The following is a 20,975-nucleotide window of genomic DNA, read 5'->3' on the forward strand; positions in this document are numbered from 1 at the left end:
ACTTGGATTGATGATCATCACCACCATCCTCGTCTGGTCTATGCCCTTTTTTTTTTTTTTTTTTTTGGTGTGTTTGTGTGTGTATGTGTGTGTGTGTGGTGTGGGGGGATTAAACCCTTGGGAATGCAAGGCAAGAACTCTACCAGCTGAGTTATATCTCCAGCCCAGCACCTCTGCTTTAAAAAAAAAAAAAAGATGTTTAATGATATATAGAGACCAGACCTGTTGTGTTGTAGAAAGGCTTAACTTTGGATTTGTCTAATTGGTTGCTTGTGATGATATTTAACTTGTTCCTGTAGTTTTTCTAACTCCTGTAAATGGGAAGTTAAGTCTAAAAGTTTGATTAGAGTCAGGTTAAACATTTTTGGCAAGAACTCTTTTGAGATGGTGTTGTATACATCGTATTAAATTAAATCAGAAGTTACATAATATTTAGTTGTCCCTCAGTTGATGTTTAGTTTGAATTCTTGCTTATCATGGTGACTGCCAGGTGGTGCTTTAAATGTATACATTCCCCGTTTTGATTAGTAAGTAAACTGTAGTGATTTTTTGGTACAATGTAAATAGAACATTTTAAAGTAACATTTTTATCAGCTATTTGATGACATGCTGCTTGATTTAATATAGAACAAAGTGTCTGAGGTTATTGTAGAGTCTAGATCCCATCAGTTATTTATTTAACAGCAAAATCTGATGTCTGTCCCTATCTGTGCTTTTATGCTGATTTGATAGATGACTAGTTAAATTTTCAATAGTTTTTTTAGGACATATTTTGTGAAAATCTGAAATAAGTCTTGACTAAACTTCTTAGGACTTAGTAATTAAGACTGAATCCACTCTAGGAGTATATAATGCACCAGTCCAGGAGGCAGAAGCCTGTAATCCCAGTGACTTGAAAGGCTGGAACAGGAGGTTCACAAGTTCAAGGCCAGCCTTTAGTGGGACCCTTTCTCAAAATAAGAAATAAAAAGGATTGGGGATGTAACTCAGTGGTAGAGCACCCCTGTGTTCAATCCTCTGTATCACAAAAGAAAAACAAAAAATTTGGAAGCTTTCAATTTTTTACATACATTATATTTTTATTGACGATTATAAAGTGGAATAAAAATGTTCTGATTTTGTTGGCAAAGAAAACATTATATGTTTCTTTTATCATGAAACCTTTTGATATTTTCTTGAGGCAGCAAAGAAGTAAATGTGTAGTGATTAGATTAAAAGTTGAAGAAATGAGTCAGTGAAGTGATTGCTGCCAAATGAATATTTCAGCACTGGCCCAAAGAGCTAATTTTATTTCTGTCATTTTAGAGCATTTGATCAATGAATAATTTTTTTCTTTTGTCTAACTTTTTTCTTCCAATTGAGAATAATTTACATTTAGTGAAATGCACCAGTCCTGAGTGTTAAAGTTCCTTGAGTTTTGATGTGTTGGATACATCTTTTTAACTCATGCCCACACCGGGCACTTTGATAACTACAGAACAGTCCCACACGCTCCATCCCAGTCAATTGTCCCATGCATTGTCTATTTTTCTTTCAGTATATATTAGTTCTGGCTTTTGCATATGGTTTTAAGTCAATTTGATCCAAAATTTCATGATTTTATGTATTTTTTTTTAAAGAGAGAGAATTTTTAATATTTATTTATTTTTTAGTTCTCGGTGGACACAACATCTTTGTTTGTATGTGGTACTGAGGATCGAACCCGGGCCGCACGCATGCCAGGCGAGCGAGCTACCGCTTGAGCCACATCCCCAGCCCACATGATTTTATATTTTTATCATTGAAAAATAATTACATTTTTATGGTGTCTTACAGCTAAATAGTGAGAAGAGAAAGGAACTACAACAAGAAAAGCAGAAAGCCCTTGATGTAGAAGCCAGAAAGCAGGTTAACAGGAAGAAAGCTTTACTGACTCGTGTGCAGGAGATTCTTGAAAATGTTCAGGTGTGTAACTCGAATCTTTTAGATCATAAATTAAGAAATCATCAAGTAAGCATTTGTGTTAATTTTTCAGAAATGTATTTATATTTAACAAGTTAATTGTATGCTTTTTTGTTATGTTTGAGAAGCTTTATAATTTGTGATGTTCCATTTAAATTACTCCAAAGAGAATTCATTTGCTTCTTAGTGTAATGCTCAGTACTTGAATCAGAGGGTACTTAGACAGTGGCACCATACACTGAGTATAATTGCTTATTGTCTATGTCTTATGACTCTAAAAACATTGAATTCTAAATGATGAAATGATAGAATTGGCCATTGTGATTAACCCCTGAACTAATCAGACTATTGACTAAAGGACCTTATTCTCATTCTCAGCTAAAGTAAATAACTACCCCCCATTTTGTATGTGTGAAAATTCTGCTTGTAGATACATAAAATGCAACTCAGATAAATGGAATTACCCAGATATATTCTAGATCCAAACGGAAATCAAACAACATTTCTACACCTTTTGCAATTATTTTTATTTAGGTTAGATTTGTATAAACAACTTGTTTTGAAGTCTTGAGTCATTTCATACTAAAGAGAGAAGCAAATTAGATTAAACAAATAAGTTCTGCCATACATAATATTATTTTGTTGGTTAGTTTTTTCATAATCCTAAGGGTGGTGGTTTGTCTTTGTGATTCATATTAGATGACTAATGTATAATGAACCTTAGGATATTTCTCACTAAATGCTACCTTCATTTCTCTGTGGCTAATATGTAGTGTGGGTAGTAGATTTTAATTTGTAGATTATAATTACTGTCTACATTAGGTTTAAAACTATAACGTATATCACTAAATTATTAAGAGGTAGGCTTTTGTCCTAATATTTTCTGCTCTTGAAACAAAAATGTCATATTATTATTGGTTCATTGAAGAATATATCAAATGCACTACTAGTAAAATTATTGTTGAGTCTGAAAACCTTCTGTTTAAAAGAACATGTAAATGTTGACCTGTTATGATTTAATTGTTCAAATAGAGAAATTCTGTATAAATTTCTAAAATTTCTAAGGTCTATTTCACCTGTAAAACCTGTGATTTGATGATAGATTTTTAGAAATTTAGCTTGTCTAGCCAAAGGCTCATATCAGTAGTGTATACAAAATATAACTACTGAATATCATAAATGTGAAATGTGAAAGATTTTCTCTAAAGAAATAATTTGTTGCTTGAACTTATGAACATGTTTGTGGATTTGGTGAAAACATCTCCTTTGGTTGGTTTTGGTCCTGAGGCTATGTATGACTAAGAACCCTTGTTGTATTGTTTATTGCACAGTACCTGGAGACCATTACCTGTCTTGGGATTTGTAAGTTAAAACCAGAGGGCCATATGCCCTATGAAAAAAACAGGCATATACAAAACATCCCCCAAATCTTTTAATATTCAGGACTCCAGAGTCCACATTCATGTAATGCTGGCAGTTTAACATGTGTTTGTATAATCTTTATTAACTATCCTAATTCGCTTTTTTAAAAAATATTTTTTTAGACATTGATGGACCTTTATTTTGTTCATTTATTTATATGTTGTGCTGAGGATCGAGTCTAGTGCCTCACACATGCTAGGCAAGCGCTCTAATCACCGAACCACACCCCAGCTCCCCTAATCACTTTTTATTCTGAAAGTTGTATTATTGAGATACAAAATATAATTTGTTATTCTTTGGATCTCTTATTTATATAGTTGTCTTCATCTTAACGTAGCAAATGTTTACCACTTTTGCTTATTTCAAAATGCATTAATAGGTTGCTGTTTTAACTTTTTGCCAATTAATCTAATTGATTTTTTTTATGAATTGAGTTTTAAGTTGAAATTTAATTTCTTATTTCTAAATACCTTAAGCTACATGGATGAGCTGTTATTTATTACAAATTTGCCTCATTTTATGGATTTGTTTTAGTTAAATTTTGAGTAAGCATGTGGGAGGCAGGAGTCTTACTTCTTAATTATTTTTGCTTAATCAATGTTCTAAACAAGTTCATTGGAGAGGGAATCATTTGTGTGTAAGACATTTAATTGCTTGGTATTTATTGCTTCTGTTATCCTTAGATGATAGCTGTCCTAGGAGGAACAGTTGATGGATGAGGATAATACCAGAAGAAAGTTAAGGAAATACTTTGTTCTGAGATTGAATTGCCCATGGGTATATGAATATGTATACATATATGTTCATATTTGAATCTAATTAGATAATTTCTTCTTTTTCTAAAAAAATATTGTTTTAGTTGTATGTGGATACAATACCTTAATTTTATTTGTTTATTTTTTTATGTGGTGCCAGGGATCGAACCCAGTGCCTCACACATACTAGGCAAGTGCTCTACCACTGAGCCAACACCCAGCCCTGAATTTCTTCTTTCTTTTAGTAAAAAGGCTAGGATGACCTGTAGATTTTTTTTTTTTTTAATAGTAATTTGATTCCCATGTGATATAAGCTACTATAGAAACTAGCCATCGTAGTTTGGCTCTGTGTTTTCAAATGTCAGAACTCTGAATCTTCAATTTCTGTTTTGTGGAAAACAGTAAAAATCAAAACCTTTTTGTGAAATGAAGACATTAACTTTTAAATGTCTTTTTCAGGTTAGAAAAGCACCTAATGCCTGTGATTTTGATCAATGGGAGATTGAAACCATTGACTCTAATTCAGAAGTCAGAAACTTGAATGTTCCTGCTACATTTCCAAATGGCTTGCCAAGCCCTACTGAACACTCTACTTTAGCAAAGATTGAAAAGAAAACTGGAATTTTGCCATTGGATAATGAGGACCAGTGTAAACCTAATGGGATAGACTTAGCTAGAGATTCAGAAGGATTTAATTCTCTGAAGCAGGGTGATAGGTCCAATATTAGTCTCACAGAAAATGAAGCATCTCCGAAGATCTCTTCAGCAACCCCACAGGAGACTCTAGTTTCTGATGGTCTTCTTGCAACACATGAAGAACAGAATCCATCACTCTGGACAGAAGTCACCCCAGATCCATATATAATGAGTCTTCAGAACCTGATGAAAAAGTCAAGGGAATATATAGAGAGGGAACAATCTAGACGCAGCCTGAGAAACAGTGCAAAGAGGAGCGTTAACGAGAGTCATTCAGACAAAGAAAATGATGCTGTTAGAGTGAGTGACTGTGTGAGGGAGAAAGCCCCGTTGATGGGCAAACACTGTGGCTCAGTGTTTCCCGACAAACCAAGCCTTAATAAATCAAACGTTCTTCTCCAGGGTGCTTCCTCTCAGGCAAGCAGCATGACTACGTCACCTTTAGCTAGCTTTTCTAAGGTAGACATACCTGTACGAACTGGCCATCCCACTGTTTCAGATTCTGAATCTGATTTTAAAGTCATTCCCACTTTTATTACTGAAAACAATGTTATCAAAAGTCTTACAGGTTCATATGCCAAATTACCTAGTCCAGAGCCAAGTTTGAGTCCTAAAATGCATCGAGGGCGTTCCAGGCCATCATCAGCATGTCATATACTCATAAATAACCCAATAAATGCCTGTGAGTTAACCTCTAAAGGAAAAGAAGAAGCAGTGGACATAATTGTTCCAGATACTGATGAAAAAACCAATGTACTGGAAACTGTGCCAAAGTTACCAGTTGACTTAGCAGGAATTTGTTCTAACCAGGTTTATGTTAGCAAAAATATATCTGAAGCCATAGGGGATATGGTTGTTGGTAAATCAAGTCAGGTATGTCAATCTTTAGGAAATCAATTAGAAAATAAAGTTACTCATGGACTTGCTACTGCAGAAGGTCAGTTAACATCTGATGAGAGAGGAACACACAAAATGAATACTTCTAGTACTGTAGCACCCAAAGTGCATGAACCACATGCCATCAGTCCGTGCGTAGCAGGTCACAACTTTGGAACTGTGAGTGGTCTCAAGTCAGCCAGTACCTTAGAGAAAAACTCCTGCAATTTACAGATGGAACTGAATAAGTCTTATGATGTAAAAAACCCGTCTCCTTTACTGATGCAAAACCAGAATACCAGACAAGAGATGGACACACCTATGGTGTCCTGTGGAAATGAACAGTTTTTGGATAATAGTTTTGAAAAAGTTAAGCGGAGACTTGATTTAGATATTGATACTTTGCAAAAGGAAAACTGCCCTTATGTCCTAACAACTGGAATAGCTGAACAGGAGAGGCAACATTTGCCAGAACAAAGATACCCTAAGGGATCTGTCTACATTAACAAGAATAAAATGTTAGAAACCAGTACCAAAGGTAAGGCCCTCTGAAGTGTTTGATACCTTCCAAGAAAATGGCCCCTTGGTTTTAATACATGTAATTGACTTTTTTTTTTTTTTTTCGAAAAAATAATTGTCTTCATATCTTCATAAGGGAACTTAATCTCATTGATCTTATCAGAAAGCATATAATTAGCTCTAGTTTGTTGCTATTTGTTTGACTTTTAAGAAAGTCGATCTTAAAAGGACTTTTTATTTAAAAATTGAAGCTTTCGTAGTCTATTTGGTGTTATAGAAAAATATTAATAACTGGAGGAAATGCTGGCATGAACATCATAGTTTTAATCCAGTGTATTGCCATGAGGTCTTCCATTGGACTAGGATTTCAGTGTTTTTACCAGTTTGCTCTTTGATTTGTAATGAGCTCTTCATGTTGTTGGCCCTTTGATAAACACTTTTAACATCAAATTGTTAGATTAAGTATCACAAATGAGGCTCTATGTTGTGTTTGAAGGATGGTTCTTTATTGATAAACATTATTTCATGTTTCTGCTGCATCCGGTTTTATATTAACAACTTGTTAACACTTGTCTTTATTTGTGGTCTTGTTAGTAATTCTTCATTACTTATACGGAAGATGTAAATCAAGTTTTTAAGACTTATGGGAAAAGTGAGGCTGAGGCAAAATGCTTAAAACTACCTTTGTAAGACCTCTAATAAAAACAGTTGGTACATGGGGAACCAACTTGTGTTCTCCAAGTAGGCAACCTTGTGTGGCCTATAGGCTGCCTCTGTGGTCATCAGAGGAACACAAAACCAATCAAGTGGCAGGTTGGGCAGTGCTTTCATAAACTTGAGAGGTGAGGCTGGTCACAGAGGAGGCTGCTGTCAGGAAGGGCAAGGGAGCTGAGAGCTGCCCATGGCTGGGTGTGCCTTTCAGTGTCTGTCTTCATTTACAGAGTTCTTCAGACCATGCGGAATGGACTTCGGTCCATCGAATGGTTCAGCGGAGGAGGGCCTTTTCCTTTCTTGTGGAAGATTATTATTCTATTTGCCTACGAAAAACTGCACATAGGCAAGTGCAAATTGTTGTAGCCAAAGAGTGTATCAGCAGGGCAGTAGAACCTAATATACTTGTCCTTGCTAAAAATCACTGACTATATAATTTGGAAAGAATGATTCTTGATGAATCCATGAATATATACTTTCTGCATCTGTATAATACTTGGTATTTCAGCATTTCAGTCTGTCTCCCCTCTTTCCTATTTAGTTATGATATCTCAATAATTTATTTTTTTTTTTTAAAGAGAGAGTGAGAGACAGAGAGAGAGAGAGAGAGAGAGAGTGAGAGAGAATTTTTTAATATTTATTTTTTAGTTTTCGGCGGGCACAACATCTTTGTTTGTATGTGGTGCTGAGGATCGAACCCGGGCCGCACGCATGCCAGGCGAGCGTGCTACCGCTTGAGCCACATCCCCAGCCCCATATCTCAATAATTTCTTTAGTTGGTAACAAAAATATCTGAATTTAATATTCACTCTTTTGTATTGGATGTTGAATCTTTTGGATTGGATGTTTTCCAGAGGTCCTGAAGAAGGACAAGAGTCAAGTAAATAGTGATGAGACACAGTTGAGGACCACATGTGATTAGCCTCTGGAGACACTTGCCTGAACATAGAGTCTGGGCTCTGTCAGTTCAGATCTGCTGGGATCTGTTGAATGAGAGGCTAAAGGTGCTGAGATACAAGCCTTTCTTTATTGGGTAGTATGAAATCAGAGGAGTGACAGGTGAGAATGTGGTTCACATTGGTACCTGGCTTTATATCTTGTTTGTATTATGTGAGCTCCAGGAATGCCCTCTGGTCAAAAGCTAATTTAAATTGAGGATATAAAATATCAGATATTAGACTTGTAGTGAATTTTCTAAATTTGAGGGATTGTGTTTCCTTTCAGAAGGTGAGGAGATACTAAAAAGCAAGATGTTAGCTTTTGAAGAAATGCGGAAGAAATTAGAAGAACAGCATGCCCAACAGTTATCACTCCTCATAGCTGAGCAGGAAAGAGAACAGGAAAGGCTGCAAAAGGTGAGGAATTAAAATGTTGGGGGACAGGGCTGGTAAGTGAAGGTTGAGGAGTCCTATGAATTTGGGCTATATGTAGAATATTTGTTCATTTTTCCCCCTAAATATTTTAGGGGATCATACATGGATAATATTTTTATTATTCATGTGAAGTCAAATATTCAGATTCTTATCTAAAAGTATTTGCATGATTTATGAGACTACTTTATTGACTCCTTAATTCAAAACTTCTAATATTTTTCAAAGATATTTCACAAATAGATACTTAAATACACAAGAGCAATATCATAAAATAGATACTTAGTTTTAAGATTTTTTTTTATTCTTTTTTTTGGGTAACAGAGATTTAACTCAGGGGCACTCAGCCACTGAGCCACAACCCCAGCCCTATTTTGTATTTTATTTAGAGACAGGGTCTCACTGAGTTGCTTAGTGCCTTGCTTTTTGCTGAGGCTGGCTTTAAACTTGTGATCCTCTCACCTCAGCCTCCTGAGTCGCTGGGATTACAAGTGTGAGCCAGTGCTCCCAGCTTGTTTTAAGATTTTTTATAGTTATTATATCACATTTTAAAATCAATAAGTCATTATTTATTTTTAGGAGCAAAACTTTAAATAACTTGCTGTTAATTTCATCATTTTGGGTCAATCTAAGATACTATTTGGGGATACAATTAAATAAGAGGACTAGCATGTTATAATAAACTGTGAATCTATAGGAAATAGAAGAACAGGAGAAAATGTTAAAAGAGAAGAAGGTGATTTCAGCAGAAGTCTCTGGATTGAACATTACCAATGTATCGGAGTTAGAATGGAGGAAAATAAGCGACTCTGGCTTGCTAGAAACAATGCTGTCTCAAGTGGACTCATTCCATACTTCAAATTTGAATAGTTCTGGTAAATATTTAAAAATTTCTTTTCATTTGAAAAAAAATTTGTCCTACAGTAAGATATTTTATTTGGCACACTTTTTAAAGTGTAGCTTCCTTTTTCAAGTAATTCCATGCCCATCCCACTACTGTTTGTCAGCTGCTTAGTAACCAGTTAAAATTGAAATGAGAGTAAGTAGATCAAAGACCAATGAGCAGGTGTTTGTGAAAAGAGACCCGTTGCAAGGAAAATACCAGGGAGGTTGTCCTTGTCTGTGTTGACTGCTGCAGCAGGTGATAAGCTTGGAGTTCAGGCACAATTCTTTATCTCCCAAGTGATCTTGAGTTACCTGTAATTCCCCAGTCCTTCTAAGAGCTTATCTTCACAGCATCAATTATCTTGAGATGCTTTTTGTGTTGAAAAGACCCATCTGGTGCATAAGCTTGAAGTCCATAAATATTTTAAGTTCATTTGTGGGTCAGTTTCAGAGGCAGTTGTTATTCTTAATGAGTCACAAATGTTTACTTGCATGTTCTGCATATTCTGATTATGTAACATCAAGTATAATATGTATGTATATTTCTCTAGGTTTCACAAGTTCTGCTTTACAATATAGCTTTGGTTCTGCAAATGAAGTACCATTCTACCTCTGGGGATCATCAACTAGTGGTATGACCAAACTCTCAGTTACAAGGCCTTTTGGAAGGGCCCAAACTGGATGGTCTCAGGTGGGCAAACTGGATATATGTCTATTTATTGATCTATCTTTTTTTTTTTTTTTTTTTTTTAACTGAAAATTGAACTCAGGAGTGCTCTGAGCTACATCCCCAGCCCTTTTTAAAATTTTTTTACTTTGAGATAGAGTCTCACTAAGTTGGCCAGGCTGGCCTCAAATTTGAGATCTTCCTGTCTTAGCCTCCTGAGTTGTTGGGATTTCAGGTGTGTATCACCATGCTGGGGCAACGTGTCTTTTTTTGAAAGTTATGTTATTTTAGGCTGAAAAAAATTAATGTTTTTTTCCATACGTCATATTAGCTTAGCTTTTGGTACATATGAAACTACATAGAGCAAATATACAGAAAGGAATTTAGCTTTTGTAATAGATAAAGAAAAAACAATATAATATAGTGCTCAGATTCTTAACACCATCTTTCTCATTTCTCCTAGGTTTTTAACCCAGAAGTACAAGCAAAATTTAATAGAATAACTGCCGTGGCAAAAGGATTTCTTACTCGTAGGCTTATGCAGACAGATAAGCTGAAGCAGCTTCGACAGACTGTAAAAGTAAGATTGTTGTAAATCATTCACATTCTACTTTTTGTCTTAGTTTCTATTAGTCTTCCCAGCTGACATTAGTTTAGAATGTAGATCAAACATTTTTTAGTCACTGCAATATAGGCAATTTTGTAAGTTCGATTATTAGTCTGACTATAATTTTTTTGTCAGCATTACTTTTAAAAAAAATTAATGGCTTTAATTAAGAATAAGAACAGGGATGAGGTTGTGGCTCAGTGATAGAGTGCTCGCCTAACACGTGTGAGGCCCAGGGTTCGATCCTCAGCACCACCTATAAATAAATAAATAAAGATATTGTGTCCAAGTACAACTAAAAAATAAAAAACATTAAAAAAAAAAGAATGAGAACAAGCCATATAGAAAACCTAGATTTGTTGAGCTACTCAAAGACATAACGTATCATTTGAAGAACTTTGAGGGTTCCTCACTACTCTGCTGTGGAAGACGAGGCCGAGGTGGGAAGTGAAATGACACCCCCTGAGAGCTGCAACAGCAGCCTGGGGGGACGGGGTGGAAGCATCCAAAGCTAGTCAGGAGTCCTCGCAGCAGTGGTGGATGTGTGGCTGGGCTCGCTTTGAAAAGGCTACGTAGAGATGGCTGAATTAATTAATCTGGACCCCAAACTAGAACACTTACCCCTGTGGGAACAGAGGCCAGGATTTCTCTGAGTTCTTGGTCCTTCCTTTTTAGGCTGAGAGTATCCTTAGGCTCCAAGCAGGCCTTTCTTTGCTTCAGCCTCTCTCCTTCCCAATCTATCTGCTTAGCCAAGCTCCGGGTCTTTCACCAGGTGGACTGCCTCGCGCACAGTTCATAGCTAAGGCAGGAGTTAGAAGCCTACTCGGAGGGCACCTAGACACAGGGAGTTTTAGGTATAGGATAAACTACAAATATCCTTTTGGTTAATAAGTTAATTCATCTTTCTGAATAAAGGTCATAGTTTCTTCTTATGGTGACAAGTTGCTGTCTCAGTCTAGTTTGTCTCAAGAAAGAACTGGTTTAAGTGAGTTTTGGAGAAGGAAAAAGACTCATTAACTCCACTCCATAGCGAAAAAGCCACAGCTCTATCCTGGGGTTAGGAACAGGCTCCTAGAGTAGCAGCACCGTTCTCAGTGGTGGATACCTGCATCCTCACCCCGTCCAGCAGCTGCCGTGTGGTTTCCCTCCCTCCCGTCTTCCTGATCTCTTAGTGGATCTTCTGTGTCCCCTGCAACACCCCCCCCCGCCCCCGCCCCATCTGCTGATGTTCTACTGCTCCCAGACAGAGAGAGCATTCCTTCTTGCTCCAGTGTGTCTCTGCCCTGTGCTGTTCCATGGGATAATCTTTCTTCATGGGTGTAAAATGCGGGCATGTCCCTTGTCCTAGTTGTGTCCTCCTCACTATGTTCTCCATTGTGGTCATCTGTGTCTTCATCCTCAGGAAGGGATGCCAGGCCTGTCACCCACATGCTTCAGGGAATGCTGCCTGCAGGGCTTATTGGTCTCTGAAGCACAGAGCTAAATTTGGTAACAGGTTGAATGTCGTCAACATCACTGTCTTCCTTTTCTTCATCAGCGTAGACTTTTTTTTTTTTTTGGTACAGATAATTGATCCTAAAACCTTGAACATTCTAGGCAAGCATTGAGCTAAATCTCCTACTCTTTTTATTTTATTTCTTTAATTGTTCTTTTTAGATATACATGACAGTAGAGTATATTTTGACATATTTATACAAACATGGAGTATATCTTACTCTAATTAGGATCCCATTCTTGTGATTGAACATCATATGGAGATTCACTGAGGTGTATTCATGTATGTACATAGGAAAGTTATTGCTAAGTTTAACAGACTGGCCTCAAATTTGGGGTCCTCTTACCTTGGCCTTTTGCTTAGCTGGAATTACAGTCATGTACCACTATACCCAGCAGCAACAAATTTTTAAAAATTATTTTCCAAATTTGGCATTTGCTATACTGTACAAATGCTTCTGCATATAGGTCCCTGGATGCCACATGTAAACTCATGCTGGGGTATTCCAGTCAGAATCTTAACCCAGAACCATTTAAAGCAGGTAGTTCTCAGCCACGTAAATGGAGTGGCCACAGAGGCCCTTCCTAGCCAGTGTGGCCTCAGTACCTGGCTGCTGCCTCTGGAGCCCGCTCTACCAGCCTGGGCAGAGAGGACGTTTGAGAAAGCTCATTGCAGCAGGGAACATGGAAAAACAGGCTCAGAGGAAACTGGGACACAGGAAGCCCAGCCTACTGAGGCCTGCCCACTCATAATTTAAAAAATAACACATAAATAAGTAATTTATATATTTTTGTCTCACTTTAAAGTGAGTGCTATTTGACATGTAATCATTAATAGTGTTATTTACGTTCTCAGCAATTTTGGACTGAGAACAAAAGGAAATCCAGTGATCACAAATCTTTCCAGAAAAATGTTTTTGAAGGAGTGTTTCTTTTTTTCAGGATACTATGGAATTCATAAGAAGCTTCCAGTCAGAAGCACCATTAAAGAGAGGCATTGTTTCAGCACAAGATGCATCCCTTCAGGAGAGGGTATTTGCGCAGGTAGGGGCGGTGCCCTGAAGGTCTCCTAGGCAACTGCTTAGTTCCACTAATAATCGGAGCCTCGGGAGGGGGAGTGTTGTATTTCACTTCATTTAATCACTGAAAATAGTTTTCAATGAAAATTACTTTAACCTTTTTCTCTAAATGAAAGAAGTACACATAGTATACATGTGTTGCTGAACTCTGGCCTCGTCTCTTCAATGTGGCAATATTTTCTTCTTTTTCATGTAGCTGCGAGCTGCCCTGTATGGCATTCATGACATATTCTTTGTAATGGATGCAGCTGAAAGAATGTCTATTCTACATCATGATCGAGAAGTTCGCAAAGAGAAAATGCTCAGGCAAATGGTATGAGATTTTCTAATGAGGGGAATTCTTCTGAGTTTGGGGTAATTGATATTAAATGTCTTTTTTTTTTTTTTTTTTTGGTTGATTTCAGGACCCTTCTGATAATTCTTAACCATAGTAATTTCCAGGATTACCAGCAACATTTAAATCTGTAGACCATTTAAAATAATTACATCATGAAAGAATCACACGTTGTTTTGTGATTGGATTTTGGAGTTGAACTTGAGTGTTTTGCTTGGATAGTTTATAAAATTCCAGCTGCTCCTGACTAAAATTTTTGTAACTGTCATGTGAATTTTGCCTTTTTTGAAATCAGAGTCAGAAAACAAGCTCCAGATTAATTTGAAATCAGTGTGGTGGTCTGTGGTTTGAATCAGTAATCTTGCTATGGTTGGCAAAAGAAAAATAAGCAAAATTTATATTATTTTATTGCCAAAAATGGTTTAATTTTTAGAATTTGACTGCTTCCATTAAGGAAGATTAAGTAAGAGCATTAGTGAAGATCTGCTTTTCCACAAATTTGGGATCATCCTGTATTACAGTGTGGTTGTGGTGTTGGGACTAATGGAGTTTTAAGTGACTTTTGTACTTTAAAGGATAAAATGAAAAGTCCCCGAGTGGCTCTTTCAGCTGCAACACAGAAGTCTCTTGACAGGAAGAAGTATATGAAGTGAGTTTTTTCATTTAAAAATGTCACATTCTCATCAAACCAATTAAATTTAGTTGTCTGTATATTCAAATTAGAAATAAAGAACAGTTCACTTTTCTGCAGTGAGCTGATAGAAATCCCCATATTTGTATATAGATTTCATTAAAATCAATGGTAAAATCTGATTCTACTTTTGATAAATGAATTAATCAAAATTCAACCGGCATGATTGATAACCAACCAGTCTTATAGTTAGTCCCTATAGTCAAAGTTTGATTTTATATCACATAAATACATTCTTCTGATATTCTAAGATTTCCTGGCGGGGGTTGGGGGAGGACAAAAACTTAAAGTCTATTCTAATGAGTGTTTTTTAAAAATTCTTCTTGAAAGTATTTTATTTTATTTTTTTAAATTTGGCGGTGCTCAAGATGGAACCCAGGCTACATCCCCAGGCCCAAAGAAGTCTTTAATATGCTTAGCACAGATCTTTCAGTATTATTCCAGCTTCTAAATGATGATTTGTTTCTGTCATCATGTCACATTTGTAAGCTTGTTTTGTTCCCTTCTCTAAATCTATTGTTTGTGTCTTTATTTTTTCTATTGTGTTAGAGCTGCAGAAATGGGAATGCCAAGTAAGAAATTTCTGGTTAAACAAAATCCTTCTGAAACAAGGTGAGAAAAATCACTTCATCTCAGTGAGTTGTCATTGTTTTCTCCTAAAGAAAATTTTATAAATCCCTTTTTGTTAACTTGTTCTGCTTTACAATCAGTAGGACACCCCTTGCTGATGTGAGCATCTTAGGCTCAGATTCAGACTAACACCTGGGCCTCTTGCTGGCCACGGGTGAGGTCAGATGGTCCTGGAGAATTTTGAGGACATGGTGTCTCTGGCAGAAATTTGAGCCTGGCATGTCGAGTTTAGTCCCAAGGATCTTTTGTACCTATTCACAAAATCTTAGAAAGATAACTTGATATTTCTGATCTGTTTTTCACTCTTGTAAAATGAGTGATATTTTCTTCTCTCTCATGTTTGAAAAAAAGAAAAGTTGGCCTTTGTAAGGAGGTATGTAAGTAAATTATCTCAAACATAGGTGTTATGCACACGTTGGACATCTCTTTCCTAATAAAAATCTGTAAATGTGGGTTCTTGGTGAGTGAGATATAAATACCATGTTAATGTATTTTCATCAGTCTGGCTTGCTTTATGGGAATATAGAGGCCATGTCATTGCATAGTGACTTCAGCGCCTCTGTCATCATCTTTCGTCCATTGAAAGAAAATGGGAAAAACAGAATTTATACTTTTGAATTAATTTTTTTATTTAATTTGTCAACAGAGTCCTTCAGCCAAACCAAGGACAGAATGCACCTGTTCATAGGCTACTTAGTAGACAAGGGTAAGAATGCCATACACGGGTACTTAAAAACAATTCCAGTTAAGATTAGCTTTGAGAGGGAAAATAATTATAGTGTCTTTACATAAAGGATAAACTAGTTTTCAAATGTGATACATTTCATAGTATGGGAAGAACTTTATTATTAAAGTTTTGTCTGTAAAGATAACTCTCTTGGTGTGCTGTTGTGTATGTATTTTTGTTATCATCTTATGTTGGCATATTTTTACTTTTCATTTCATACCATTTTACTCATTAAATATTTGTGAATGTTCATATAGTAAGTTTAGTATCACTGGAGTGACTCTCCAACAAGGTATGAGCCCTGGTTATCGTCTCCTGCTGAGGCAAAGCTGTGGCTTCCCTCGTTCTGCTCACGCAGGAGACTTCAGTTCTTTCCGAGCATGTTTGTACTTTGAACGGGTGATGCAGCGTGGTTGCTTTCTTTGAATTTTGAACATTTAGACCTTAATGCAAGTGACTTATGGATGTTTTTATATTCAATTAGAACCCCTAAGACATCAGTGAAGGGGGTTGTGCAAAATAGACAGAAGCCTTCCCAGAGCAGAGTGCCTAGCAGAGCTGCCGTGTCAGGTGTGTAGAACTCTGAAGCCCGTTCGCCAGAAGCAAGTGCACGAGCTGCCCGGCCCGGCCCGGCCCCCCGTGGGATGTATTGTCTCCCCTTGCCACCATAACCTGGGCATAGACGTCGCTGTCAGCGTCCCTTCCTGCCAGTGTTTGGTCGCAGTCAGGGAATCTGACCTGGATTTCATATTAATTCTATGGAAAATATTGTATTTTTTTATTCTGAATAATTTGTACAATTATCCCGGCTTAATTCAGAAAACTGCTTTTACAAATAAGTAAAAGATAAAGGTCAGCTGACACCTGTGTCTCTCAAGGTGCGTTCAGCTTCGATCAGTGCCCCAGCCACAGCATTTGTGTCTGTGCATGGGGGGACGACAGATGGATGAGGAGTCTCTCCCTGCAACCACAGGGTCACCAGTGAATACGCCAGAGGGGAGGGCCTCTTAATCTTGCTCAGTCAGAAGCTTGAGCTAAAGCTCTCCTTTCATTCGTTATTCAAGGACTGTTTAAGGGCTAAATTTAAAATTGTTTTTTAAATTTCTCTTTATGGTGGCAAGAGGACAAATTCAATGTTGAGCTGATCCAAACCTCCTAACAAAATGCTTTATATTTTTTTAGACATTTTGATTAAGCTCACTGAAAATTATGTGGTCCATTAAAAATACTTTGAAAATGCTGTGCTGTAACTATGCTGCTTTCTAAACACTTAAAAGACAGCTAAATTAATCACCTGGCAGATAAGATTAAACCTTTAATTCTTACCTTCCCACTTATAAACAATTAGGCAAACTTTAGAGCTTTTGTTACTAAGTGAGTTCCTGCAGATTAGGAGGGAATAAGCAAAAAAGTAATTTGTTTCATGTTCTTACAAGCTTATATGAACAAATAACAAAATTTTATTGTTTCTTTGAACTTATATGAACAAATAAGTTCAAAGAAACAACAAAATTTTGATAAAAACTTTGAAATGATTGTTGAATCCTTAGTGAGTATCATTCAGAGGATACTTTAAAGGGCCTCTTTGAATACATTGTGAGGAACAGCGGGGGGTTGCTTTAGAAAGGGGATTACTCCTTGGAGACCTGCTTCCTCCAGGGGCAGGCAGTCCTGTGGTCTGGAAGAACTCAGACCAAACACCAGATCTGTTGCTGGTGAAATTATGTGATGTTTGAAGACATTTCAGTTTTTTCCATTGTAGTGTTATACTTTATGTAAATAAAGTCATTGGGGAACTCGTATCATCAGTTTGCCACAGTGACTATTTTCCATGTTCTTTTCTCATGCATTTCATCTCACTATTTGTCACTTGTGAATAAGCAGAGTAGTGACTAGAATTTCAATTAAGTAGTACTCAACAGTACAAAGGATGAACAGGCAGTCATTGCAGTTAATAATATACAATGAAATTCAGTATTTATATTTATTTAGATTTAATTACATGGCAACACGATTTTTTTGTTTTTGAACCCAGGGCCTCATTCATCCTAAGCAAGTACCCTACCATTAAGCTACTTTCCTAACCCCCATTTTTAAAATTGTAGTTTCAGACAGGTCTTGCTAAATTGCCCAGGCTGGCCTCAAACTTGAGATCCTCCTGCTTTAGCCTCCCAAGTAATTGGGATTTCAGGCTTGGGTCACCATGTCAGACTGCAGCATAATTATAAATAAAAATGAAATTAAGCTGGGCATGGTGGTGCATGCCTATAATCTTTGCAGCTCTAGAGGCTGAGGCAGGAGGATCATGAGTTCAGAGCCAGCCTCAGCAACTTAGCAAGGCCCTAAGCAACTGAGTGAGACTCTTTCAAATAAAAAATTAAAATGGCTGGGGATGTGGCTCAGTGGTTAAGTGCCCCCGGGTTCAATCCTTGGTACCAAAAACAACAACAACAACAACAACAAAAAAACCAACAAAAACAAATGAAATTAACTTTTGGCTAAACAATATGTATCTAAAGAACATTAACTTGTTTTTCTAAAATATTTATCAATATATGACTACATGTTTAACCAGTTGAACAAGACTAAAGAATTTTATTACATAAACTGAGAATTTTGCATACTGATTAAAATACCATTGATGAATCTGAACACAAGAGTGCATATTTGCTCTTGAAAAATTACTCTGTCCTGCTCAGATTTACATGGCCTGGATTATGGTGCTTTTCTGTTTTTTTCCCTCAGTACTGGAGATCAAACCCAGAGATCCTCTACCACTGAGTTACATCCCTAACCCTTTATATTTTTATTTTGAGACAGGGTTTCACTAAGTTGCCCAGGCTGGCCTGTAACTCGAGATCCTCCTACCTCAGCTTTCTGAACCTGTGATTATAAGCATGGGCCACCACACCTGGCTTGGATTATGTTTTAAACAAATTTGAAATTGTGCTCTGATTTGGTTCCTTTAAGCAAGGAGTGGAAACTCATTTTGTGTTGATGGTAGAATGTCATGCTGTAGACTGAAGGGGAGGACTCTAAAGCGTGTTCAAGTACGCTGCCAGGCATTTCAAATTATTTCGTTTTCACAAACTAGATTTCAGTCTCTGATGCCATGTTTTTAAACATTTCCTCATTTGATGTTTTGTGCTGGACTAGAGAGTCTGTAGACAAATTCGAAACCATTAATGAGAGCAGAGTAGAAGGTAGTCACGAGCAATGGGTAAGTCACATAACAAACGCAGTGGAGTTGGCTTCCAGGAGCTTCCGCTTCCAGCTCTGCTGGCTCAGGCATGTTCTGCACCAGGCCTCAGTCCCATGCCATCCTTGAAATGGTCGAAACAGTTTCTACCTCAAGGTTACTGTTGGTAAGGGTTAAATATGATGCTGAATGTCGCCTGGCCTGGTGCCTTAGTGTAGTAAGCACTCATTAAATGGTATCATATGAAAACTAACCCTGAGAAGTAATGTCAGTTTTGTTCTCTTTTTAGGAGCATATGCAGGAAAAATCCAAAGAAAGCGGCCAAATGTTGCGACAATTTAAGAAGACAACATTCATTAGGATAGAAGGGGGGGGGGGCACGGTTATTGTCTGTATTATTTTCCCTGACCAAGACTTTCTGTTTAACCCTGGACTCTGTTTACACAGGCAGAGTGACTTCAAAGGGCTGAGCAATTATCTGGTAATTCCCGCCCCACTCCTCATTTTCTTCTTAACCTAGGATTGGGTGTAGACAAATTTGTTTAGTAATTGCCTCATTTCTGTGCTTAACCTGTAGAAACATAGTATATTTTCTGTGCCCAGATGTCTATGGAGACCCTTTTTGTAAACTTTACAAGGACATTTGGACTTATTTTTACAAAATAACAAAAGATATGACAAATTATAAAGTTCTAAAACATAAATTTCATTCATCTCTTCATACTGATTGCTAAATTTGATAAACAAATTAGATACTGTTCTATTCAAAGGGAAATTATTGCACAAGTATGTTTCTCCCTGGTTTTGCAACTTAAAGCACTTGAGGCCATATTCTTGGACTTACATTATAACCTCATAGAATAAACCCTCACCACACTCTGATTGTGGTCACCTAAAATCAACGCAGTAGTAGCTGTGGGTCCCTGGTCAGAAGCACACATTCCTGGCAGTCACATGCTACCCAGGTACTGTTAGGAACAGCTGTGCTAGATCTTTGCATAGAGGGGAGCAAAGTGGGTGAAGGCAGCACAATCTTGAATGTAGATTTAAGGTTGCATTGTTATATCCATTTCTGTAAAATAAGAATACCATGTTGCATGCGGTTATGATTTCTATTTAGTCTGTTTTAAATTTCTTCATAGTCTGCTTTTTCTAGCATGCTTGATTTAGGAGAGAATAAAGGGCTAAATAATATAACACTAAATCTGGATTTCAAAATAAGATAGTAACATTGCCTAGTTAAAAACTTGCATTACCTAAGGGCACTGATGTCTAAGGTGTTTTTCATCACCTGCCAACCAACAAATGTTACCAAGAGAGCATGGCTGTATCAGGGAGAATGTCACAATTTCCAAAAAGGGCTTTGTGCTTCTTGCATAAAATTGCAACTGTATATGTTTAATTTTTCTAACTTGAATTTTAATGGGGTAGTGGTATTTTGGAAATACAGCCTATACATAGTCTTAATATTTTAAAAATACAGAGATAAAGCTTTTCTGTTCCATTTAAGATTTAACTTTTACATCCAGCTGTAGATAGAAAATAATCCACACCGGGTGTCAACTTGATTTTCTTTATTGAGACTTATTTATTATTGAATGAGTGAACCAAGTCAAAAAAGTCCAAGTTACCAGTTTTGTATTTAGAGGCAAAATATATCAAATTATCTTTTCAATATAAACTGTGCTTTTTCATTCTGAAAACTCAGGATACAGCTAATTCATGTCATTGTGGGTCTCTCTGGTAAGATAGATGCTACAGATTTTGTGTATACTGTATTGCAAATTAGCTAAAACAAATAGTATGTTTTGGAGGAAGTTAAAACTAGTTTTACATTAAGGGTGAGAAACTTGAGTGTGTTTTAATTTAGGGATAAAGGTGTGTGTGTGTGTGTTCCAAGTTTTTTAATGTTCACAGCTTTTTCTCATAAAAGTGCCAGGCACTGTTTTGTGCTTTTGATGAAGTTTTATTTATATATATTATTTTTATTGTTTTTTTTACTTTGGGTGGAATGTCCATTAATGTAAATTGTATTTATTTTTGTACTTTAATTTTCACTAGTTTTGCTTCTAGGCAAAGGCAAATAAACTTTTCATCTCAAAGGAAATCTAGTTTGATCTGTTTTCTTATTGACAGAAAAGCATCTGACCACAGTATGGAATGAGACCATTTTCTAGCCCGCCTGGGGACTGGTTAGAGATGCTAAGGCCCAGCCTTCACGGCCCGGGGAGGTGGCACTCCAGGGGACCAGCTCTGCTGTCGCGGAGAGGAAGCGCCCTCCACCTTCCCCTGGGGCTGCCTCCTGGCAGAGGCCGAAACGCGGGCTCGCGGAGCCGCAGACCAGCCGAGGCGGGTTCCACTGCCTGTTTATC

The 20,975-nt window shown here is 37.1% G+C and overlaps 1 protein-coding gene across 4 annotated transcripts in view; it reads left to right on the top strand.

Annotated features, from left to right (window-relative positions):
- Ccp110 (centriolar coiled-coil protein 110) overlaps window positions 1-20,710 on the top strand; it is a 26,653-nt gene extending 5,943 nt beyond the window's left edge. For 2 of the 4 annotated variants that reach the window (XM_048789584.1, XM_015491120.2), the window contains 13 exons: window positions 1,816-1,944; window positions 4,578-6,228; window positions 8,145-8,275; window positions 8,988-9,165; window positions 9,727-9,866; window positions 10,306-10,422; window positions 12,886-12,987; window positions 13,219-13,335; window positions 13,932-14,005; window positions 14,597-14,659; window positions 15,324-15,383; window positions 15,889-15,974; window positions 18,893-20,710. In XM_048789584.1, the coding sequence (XP_048645541.1) occupies window positions 1,816-1,944; window positions 4,578-6,228; window positions 8,145-8,275; window positions 8,988-9,165; window positions 9,727-9,866; window positions 10,306-10,422; window positions 12,886-12,987; window positions 13,219-13,335; window positions 13,932-14,005; window positions 14,597-14,659; window positions 15,324-15,383; window positions 15,889-15,974; window positions 18,893-18,945 (2,901 nt within the window). In that variant the 3' untranslated portion in view covers window positions 18,946-20,710. The remainder of the gene's footprint in view (window positions 1-1,815; window positions 1,945-4,577; window positions 6,229-8,144; window positions 8,276-8,987; window positions 9,166-9,726; window positions 9,867-10,305; window positions 10,423-12,885; window positions 12,988-13,218; window positions 13,336-13,931; window positions 14,006-14,596; window positions 14,660-15,323; window positions 15,384-15,888; window positions 15,975-18,892) is intronic. The other 2 variants (XM_048789585.1, XM_048789587.1) reach the window with 2 other exon arrangements.
- Window positions 20,711-20,975: the final 265 nt, after the last annotated feature.

Source organism: Marmota marmota, unplaced genomic scaffold (assembly GCF_001458135.2).
Source record: "Marmota marmota marmota unplaced genomic scaffold, marMar, whole genome shotgun sequence".
In the NCBI taxonomy this organism is placed as follows: Eukaryota; Metazoa; Chordata; class Mammalia; order Rodentia; family Sciuridae; genus Marmota; species Marmota marmota.